Genomic DNA, 8,636 nt, shown 5'->3' on the forward strand with positions numbered 1-8,636 from the left:
AACCTCAGGTCCCTCATCTGTTAAATGGGGATAAGACCAGCTGCTCCCTAGGCACTTGTGAGGACTAAAGGAGATATAACCTATGTGAATGCCCAGGGTTGTGCCTGGCACATAGCAGGTGCTCAATACTTGTGATCTCCCCTTCCCAATGTAGACATTGATCCTGCTGTCAGGCTGTAGTGAGGATACTCCACAGATACCTGGGTATCTGCCATGTGCCAGGAATGAATGTGTGAATGGCCTTTGTGTGAAGACCATTTGCTTTGTGCTCTCTTACCTGTTACTTCATTTCTCACCTGTTTCTCCTAATGACCCTGAGGTGGTTCTCTCCATTTTCACATGAGGAAACCAAGATACATTGAAGTGTTAGTTGCCCAAAGTCCCTGGTTGTTGGGAGCCAGGCTGGGCCCCCAGCAGCTCTATCCAGGGTGGCCAGCAGGGACAGAGCCCACTGATGTGCTGCTTGGCTATGGATCCTGCTCCCCGCACCATCCCGAGCACCTTACCTGTCCCCAGCCGAAATGTCCTTCCTTCTTGTCCTCCTCCCACCAAGGGGCCTCAGCCCCCTCCCCTCTAAGCCAGGTTGTTTCCATAGGTTGCCACTCAGACTATTGTGCGAGAGCATGAAGAGGCAGATTGTGTCCCGGGCCTTCTATGGCTGTGAGTGTGTGGGGAAGGTGGGGCTGTGAGGGGCTGTGGGGTGGGGAAGGCACCCCAGTCACTGCCTCCTGGCTGCCCACTGGCAGGGCTGGCATACTGCCGCCATCTGTCAACGGTGCGGACCCACCTGTCAGCGCTGGTGCATCACAACATTATTCCACCCGACCGGCCCCTGGGGGCCTCAGGAGGCCTCACCAAAGATGTGTGGAGCAAGTATCAGAAGGACAAAAAGGTACCAGGTCTGGGCTTCCAGGACCAGAGACCGGTTTGAGGGCATGGGGTGGGCAGCAGTGAGTGAAAAGCAGTCTGGTCTGGGATGAGCCTTCATAGACCAAATGGGCACTCAGGGCAAAGTATGGGGAGGGATGGGGTTGACAGGCCAGCACTGATGGCCATGGAGTGACCCAGGTCATGGTAGAATCTCATACAGCTGGGTCTGTGGGTTCACATGGGAAGGGGACTGGACTGGGAATCCGTTCTGCTTCCACATTGCCCTATGACCACTAGCAAACCTTTGCATGTCTCTGGGCACCATTTCCTGCTCTGTAAGGTAGGAGGGTAGAACTAGATCTTATCCCACTGTAATCTGGGACACAGGAGGACACGGCTGCCCCAAAGCAGTGTTTTTCTGGGCTTCAGCAGTGACTAAAGCCCCCTCCCCAGCCCCATGGGGCTCACCCAACTGGGCCACAGAGACCGGGGGGATGCACAGTCTTTACTCCCTGGGTCCCTCAGAACTACAAGGAACTGGAGCTGCTGCGGCAAGTTTACTATGGAGGCGTGGAGCATGAGATCCGCAAGGACGTCTGGCCCTTTCTGCTTGGCCACTACAAGTTTGGCATGAGCAAAAAGGAGATGGAGCAGGTAAGAGGAGCCTATTCCCATGGGAATATGGAGACTGGGAGCTGGGCCAAGGGAGGAAGGGGGCCTTGAAAGCGTCAGCCCCTTCCCAGGAAAGAAACATGACAGAGGAAGATGTTAGCAGAGTGGCTCCACTGTCCTTCCCCCGAGGCCCTATCTCGTGTCCAGCCATCCCAGCCTCTGAAACTCAGGGCCAAAGGTCTAGTGCCTGCCCAGACCCTGAAGAGGGGGGCCTGGTGCACCCCTCCCCCATGGCCATGGTGTGGTCTGAGTACAGGTGGACGCAGTGGTGGCAGCACGGTATCAGCAGGTGTTGGCAGAATGGAAGGCCTGCGAGGTGGCGGTGAGGCAGCGGGAGCGTGAGGCTCACCCAGCCACGCTCACCAAGTTTTCCTCGGGCAGCAGCATTGACAGCCACGTGCAGCGCCTCATCCACCGAGATTCCACCATCAGCAATGATGTGAGCCAGACGGGGCCTCGGGGGTTGGGGGGCCAGGGGGACCACTAACATTTTACACACAGGAGTCCTCAGCCCCAGCCCAACCTCTAATACTGGCAGTACAGCCTGGAAGAAAGGTGTCTCATTTTCTTCAACTGGAAAGTGGATAACTGTCCCTCTGCTGCCTACTTCTCTGGATGTAGGAATAAAATGAGATAGTGCATTGTGTTCTGTTTTAACAGGCAGGGAAAGATGGATTTACTGGGATTAAGGGAAGCCCACCCTCTTTGTAGAGAGACCTCAAGGCTAAGAACAGGCAGCCCTGGGTTCTAGTCCTGGATCCACTGCTGCCAAGATGAGTGTCTGGACAAGAACTTCCCATTTCTGTATCTCAGTTTCTCCTCTTCACTTTCATATACTCTGATTGTAGAGGCTTCACTGAGAGCTGTTGGCCAGAGAGCAGGGGAGTACTTAGATCAGTCCTATTGGTGTGTATTGGCAAGATCCCCTCTCCTCCCAGTTTATGTTTTTTCTTTAAAATTGACTCTTTGAATGATGTATATTCTTGTTATTTTACAAATCTTTACTAATATTAACAGAAAATGTAAGTTGGAACAAGACTTGAAGAAATAGAACAAGGCATACTGTCCTTTTCCACGTGCTTCATTCTTAACCTGTAATTCATGAATGTATTCTCCTCTCTGGCTTTGCGTTTTGTAAAAACCTTAGTCTGTACTGGTGTCCCAGCTGCTGTGCTAGCAGACAGCTGTGCCTTCCTTGCTGGCAGTACTCTGAGACTCTTAATTGCCTCAGAACTGTGCTTTTCCACACTTCATGCTTCTTGCTCAAAGTGAAAACAACTTTTTTAGCATCCTTTTCCCTACATAGTCCAAACAGAAAAAGAAAAAACAAAAACAGTCTGTGTATGTCTCTTATTTTCCCTGTGACTTGTCCGTGACAATAGACTGTTTCCAATCAGTAGAATATGTTTCCTTTTACTACTTGCCCCTCCTCAGCTTGTCTGAAGGCTAATATAACTGATGAGATACTTGCTACAGAAGTTTCCTGTCTTGTCCTGCTGAACATTCAATAATGAAAATAAGGAAAAACTTGTTTTTCCTAAAACCTTTAGCCTGCCCTCCCTGCAGGGTGCCCCAGCAGTCCTACCAAGACGCTAAGGAACCTGTCCTGGTCTTGTAACTTTACCATGTGTAGAATGAGACAGCTCAAACTGGCCACCAAGTGTCCAGGCCTCTGGTTCCCCTTCTTCCCTCCAGCAGCCATGGGAAGCCCTGGAGTGCTTCACATGAGCAGGAATTGGGTAGGGCTGAAGATGGTGTCTTCATGTTTGCCCAGAACCTTATTTCTCTCTGCCTGGCTTGGCACCCAGGGGTGGCAGCGTTGAGACTGGGTGGGAGTAGGGAGTATGAAAAGAATTCTCCATCCCAGCTCCCCCCTGATCCAGGGAGGAGGCAGGGGCTTTGGGAGGGTCCTGGAGTACAGGTGGGAGCTACTGTCTGTTCACTCCCACCAGGTCTTTATCTCTGTGGATGATCTGGAGCCCCCAGGGCCTCAGGGCCCTCAAGATTCCAGACCAAAGCCTGAGCAAGAACTGGGAGCAGGGACTCCGGGCACCGCCGTGATAGAGCAGCAGCAGTCAGTGGAGTTTGACTCTCCAGACTCAGGACTGCCATCCTCTCGCAATTACTCCGTGACCTCGGGCATCCAGTCAAGCCTAGATGAGGGGCAGAGCATGGGCTTTGAAGAGGAGGACGGTGGAGGGGAGGAAAGCTCTGACAGGCCAGTCTCTGCACCCCATGCTTTCTCTGAGCCCCAAGATCCCAGCCAGGAGAAGGCTTCGCGGACCAGCGAGCTGGAAGCAGGGCAGGAGCTCATAGCTGTGTGCGCTGCTGCCTACACTGTATGTGCACAGTCTCCAGGCACCTTTCCCTCCTGGCATCCCACAGCTTGGGGGGGGCTGGCAGGGTGGAAGGTGGGGGTGCTCTAACTGGCCTGGAAGGGAGCACCAAGCCCATCTCTCAGCATCCCCAGAGGATTCTGTTCTCTGACTTCCCTGGGTTCCCTGCTTTGCTGCATTTCTTTGTTTGGGCACCACCTCCTGCCCTCAACCTGGAAGCGTCTGGCCAGTCTCACCCCTGAGGGCCCTCTACTCTTCCAGATAGAATTACTGGACACTGTGGCCTTAAATCTGCACCGCATAGACAAGGATGTGCAGAGATGTGACCGCAACTACTGGTACTTCACGACCCCCAATCTCGAGAGGCTCAGAGATATCATGTGCAGGTGCCATTGTGGGACAGGGCTGAGGGTGGGAGGCAGGGACCTTGCCCCACACTCTGGCTGCCGCTGGTTGCTCTCTGAAAGGTTAGGTCCAGAAGGCGCCCCCCTTCTCATGCCTGCTCCTGAATCACACTTGACTCTCTCTGTCTGGAACACTTTTCCCTGCAGTGTACTTCACCCCCCCGCCCCCCTTCATTCCTAGAGGCCTTTTAGATCTCGGTCTCAGCCATACTTCTTCAAGGAGCCTTGCCTGGTTTCCCTCCCCTGCCCCCCACACCAGACTGTGATGGCCTCTTGTCTCCTTTCCTGAGTCCTCAAGGGTTTGGGGCCAGGAGTCTGGGAGTTGTTCCCCACTGTCTCCCAGTGTAGGGTACACAGGAAGTGTTTCAGGCTCATAGAGAGGCTGACTTCTGGGTAGCAGGCTGCTGTAGTGCCACCTCCCCAGGGATCCCCGAGGGGAGGGAGGGATGGAGCACAGCCCCAGTGACTCTGTCCCCGGCATTTCAGCTACGTGTGGGAGCACCTGGACGTGGGCTATGTGCAGGGCATGTGTGATCTGCTGGCACCTCTCCTGGTCATCCTTGACAATGGTGAGGGATGGGGGTGTGGGGGTTCCCAAAATGGTGTTGGGAGTGAGCTGATGTCAGCTGGAGAAAAGAAAAGAAGATGGTTAGGTCTGGAAGGATGGGAATGTAAGCCAGCCTGTCCTCTGGGGTCTCCTGCCCTGCCGGCTTCACTCCTGTCTTCCCTTAGATCAGCTGGCCTACAGCTGCTTCAGTCACCTCATGAAGAGAATGAGCCAGAACTTCCCCAACGGAGGCGCCATGGACACCCACTTTGCCAACATGCGCTCCCTCATCCAGGTGAGGTCTGCAGCTGCCCATGGGCACATGACGGGCAGTGCTGGGCTTATATATCCACAGGGTGGCCAGAGAATGTCCCCCAAATATCCTTTACATATAATCTTAATTTCTTTCATCTTGAAAAACTGTTTTCAATGTTACAAATCAAGAAGGAGTATGAGTGCTTGTGCTCGTGAAAGTTCTGGTGAGTAGTGGGATTGATGATTAAATCAAACACCCAGAAAATGGTATAACCCCAAAAAGAATACAGCCCATAAAGATGGGGGGACAGCAGACTGGGACGCCCACCCAGGGAGACCTGAGAGGGAGAGAGTGCCGATGCAAGGCAGCAGGCATAGCACAGCAAGGAGGCGCCACCTGGATGTCTGGGGCCCACGCTGCCCTGGGCATGGAGGGCAAGGGTGGCCAGAGTGGCAGCATCAGTTTAGCATCTCGCTTTCCCCACCCACTGAAGATCCTGGACTCAGAGCTGTTTGAACTGATGCATCAGAATGGAGACTACACCCACTTCTACTTCTGTTACCGCTGGTTCCTGCTGGATTTTAAGAGAGGTGAGAAGTGGGAACGTGAGGCTGGAGTCAGGGGCAACGGGAGATCTCTCTTCCCCACAGTCAGTGCTTCTCAACCTTAACTGCACTTCAGAAACACTTGGAGAGCTTTTAAAAGCTGTCAGTGTGCCGGGCCCCACCCAGCCCCAAACTTACTGTGGCTGCTGGGAATATGTGTTCTTAAAAGCTCCTTCAGTGATTCCAGAGTGCAACCAGGTTGACAACCATCCTCCTGCTAGGTAATGGTTTTAGAGACTTTTTTCAAAAGAAATCTTCCCTGAGCACCAAGATGTGGGATTTATAAAAGTGGTGCTGCTCTGGTGAAGGGAAGTGCAGTGCAGATATGGAGTCTGCAGGAGCCCAGCATGCAGAAATTAGCAAAGAGAAAGGGGGGGTCTTGGTGTGGGGTATGGAACCCCCACTCCTACATCAGGCTTTGTTTAATGGGGACTGTCCCAGGACTTTGGCCCCTGGAGGACTGACTCACAACCTTCAGAGGCCTGTAGGTAGCCAGGCCCAGTCTTAGCCACAGCCATGTGGCTGGGACTGGTGAGTGCCAGCCCCTTACTGTCCCCAGAGCTGCTGTACGAGGATGTGTTTGCTGTGTGGGAGGTGATCTGGGCGGCCAGGCACATCTCATCGGAGCACTTTGTCCTGTTCATCGCCCTGGCCCTGGTGGAGGCCTACCGAGAGATTATCCGCGACAACAACATGGACTTCACTGATATCATCAAGTTCTTCAATGGTATGAGCTGTTCCAGCCATCCTGGTTGCCTCCAGCAGGGGCACAGGGGCCTCCACTCCTGGCTGGGTCAGAGTTGGAGGGTTCTCAGTAATTACCGGGGTCCCTTTCCCATGGACAGGATGTCAGGAATCCAGCAGGTAGAAACGGAGAGCAGAGTAGTCAGCTACAGTGTTCCTCCCAGCCTACTGCCCCCTCTCTGGGCCTCACTACAATTACCTGTGTTTCCCCCAGAACGGGCTGAGTGTCATGATGCCCAGGAGATCCTGCGGATTGCCCGGGACCTCGTCCACAAGGTGCAGATGCTCATAGAGAACAAGTGAGGTCTGTGGCTGGAGACAGCAGCCGCACAGAGCCTGGGCACCAGGACCCTGGGCTCCAGCAGAGAGACGTGCAGCGGCATCACAGCCCAGACTGTCCCAAGACCCTGCTGACCCTGGCTGCCCAACTGTGTTCCTAACAAAGTGATTATGAGCCTGGGAGGCGACTCTGGACAGTGCTGGCCCTGCAGGGCACGTCGGAGGCCAGGGTGCCCTCAAATCAGGGCTGGGATGGGAGGGGTAGGCCTCAGAGAGCAGCTGCCTTGGGGGACATCTCCTCTGCTCCCCTCAAACCAGTGGAAATAGCCCCACTGCTACCTTCAGCCTCAGCCTGGACTGTTCCCCATTGCATCTCAAGTGAACCTGGGGCCCTGTAAGGTCAGCAGGAGTTATAGTGGCCTGGGCCCTACCTAGTGAGGCTTGCGTAGGGCAAGGGGATCTATGCTGTTGTCTCTTTTGAGAGTCCCCTTGCAGGCCCAGTGCATGTGTGCACACCAGCCCCAGTTGGGGCAGCCAGAACAGCTGCTCCTTCGGGCATGTGTCCTGGGTGCAGGAAACCTGAGCTGCCTTCCAGGCCCTCCCCTGAGATTCTGGGGGGCAGTCAGAAGATCTGGGCCCTGGGTAGGAGCAGCCCACCTAAACAGCACTGCCACTGCCTTTGGCAACCTGAGGTGACCCCCACGCACTCCCAACCCTGTACCGTGCACTCATGTGTAACTGCACAGTCTCATTCTCGATACCCTGCCCTGGCTTTATGCACGGATACATCCCTGAAAACTGTACAGATGATGCTCTTGCCAATTTGATGATCTGGAATGTGGTGGGAGCACTTCTTGTTGAGAAGAGTCGCGGGGTGATCCTGTAGGGAGGCCATCCTGTCACAGCCTCCTTAGCAACAGGCCTCAGAGCTTCAGGGCAGCTCATTGCCTGTCCCAGGCATCTGCAGAGTCCCTGGGGCTGAGGGAGGCAAAAGTGCCTGGGTCTTCCTTGTTTGTCCCTGGTGAGAAGCAAGGCTAGCTCTGTCTTCCATGTGCTTCTTGGGATGCCAAGAGGCCAAGGGACCCAGAACCTACTTGGAGGAGAGCTGCATTCACAGGGTGCCAGGAAGGATGCAGCCCCTGACCCCAGGCCTAGGTGTGCTGCTCGCTGTCATCCCCACCTCCCCCTCTACGCCAGCACATGCAGGCTAGGGCTTGCCCTAGAACCTGGAGGCCACGCCTGGGCTGGGGCCTGTCCAGCAGTCCCAGGGTCTGGCAGACTTCTGTGTTTGAGACACATGGGAAAGGGCCCAGCAACCCTCTGTGCCCAGCACAGCCTTCCTAGCCCACCGTACCCTGAGCACTGCACGGCCTGTGTGGGGGCCAGCCCACCCCACTGCCCGCTCCTGTCTGAGTCCTTGGCCTCTACCAAGCACGGGTGGCTGTTGTGTGCCTGCCTTAGTGACTGATTTTGTGAGGAGCAGAGTGTGTATGTTTTTTGGCTCAGAAACTATACTCTTCAGTGTAACAGACCAATAAACAGCATTTGGCAACGCTTGAGGCTCCGGGGGCTGCTTGTGGACCTGGCACTGGACTGTGTGTTGGGGAATTCTTGAAGCTCCACAATCAAGTGGTAAAGAGGGCCAGCCCCAGAAGCCAAGGATGGCAAAAAGACAATGAAGTTGAACCTCAAGTACTCAGAGTGTGCCCTTGGAGGGACCTCACCCCAGAGTGATGGTCCCATCTCAGACTGACCAGTGGCTTCTCCAGCCTGCCTGCCCTCCTACAGTGAGAAACTGGAGCTTGACTGGGGTTCTATAGAAGCCTCCCACACCTCTAGACAGTGAGGTAGGACCCTGATTCTCTGGCTGTGGCTTCCATCCGCTGAGCACTGTCTTTGAGATGCCTGGGTCAGACTGGGACC

General features: G+C 54.7%; 1 protein-coding gene across 5 annotated transcripts in view; it reads left to right on the plus strand.

Annotated features, from left to right (window-relative positions):
- Window positions 1–8,238, plus strand: part of SGSM2 (small G protein signaling modulator 2) — a 35,779-nt gene extending 27,541 nt beyond the window's left edge. For 3 of the 5 annotated variants that reach the window (XM_063112727.1, XM_063112726.1, XM_063112728.1), the window contains 11 exons: window positions 596–660; window positions 747–892; window positions 1,396–1,524; window positions 1,799–1,981; window positions 3,495–3,881; window positions 4,140–4,264; window positions 4,769–4,851; window positions 5,015–5,124; window positions 5,579–5,675; window positions 6,250–6,417; window positions 6,649–8,238. In XM_063112727.1, coding sequence (XP_062968797.1) covers window positions 596–660; window positions 747–892; window positions 1,396–1,524; window positions 1,799–1,981; window positions 3,495–3,881; window positions 4,140–4,264; window positions 4,769–4,851; window positions 5,015–5,124; window positions 5,579–5,675; window positions 6,250–6,417; window positions 6,649–6,737 — 1,582 coding nt within the window. In that variant the 3' untranslated portion in view covers window positions 6,738–8,238. Of the gene's footprint in view, window positions 1–595; window positions 661–746; window positions 893–1,395; window positions 1,525–1,798; window positions 1,982–3,494; window positions 3,882–4,139; window positions 4,265–4,768; window positions 4,852–5,014; window positions 5,125–5,578; window positions 5,676–6,249; window positions 6,418–6,648 lie in introns of those variants that run through there. The other 2 variants (XR_010024688.1, XM_063112729.1) reach the window with 2 other exon arrangements.
- Window positions 8,239–8,636: the final 398 nt, after the last annotated feature.

This window comes from Cynocephalus volans, chromosome 10, assembly GCF_027409185.1.
Source record: "Cynocephalus volans isolate mCynVol1 chromosome 10, mCynVol1.pri, whole genome shotgun sequence".
NCBI classification, from domain to species: Eukaryota; Metazoa; Chordata; class Mammalia; order Dermoptera; family Cynocephalidae; genus Cynocephalus; species Cynocephalus volans.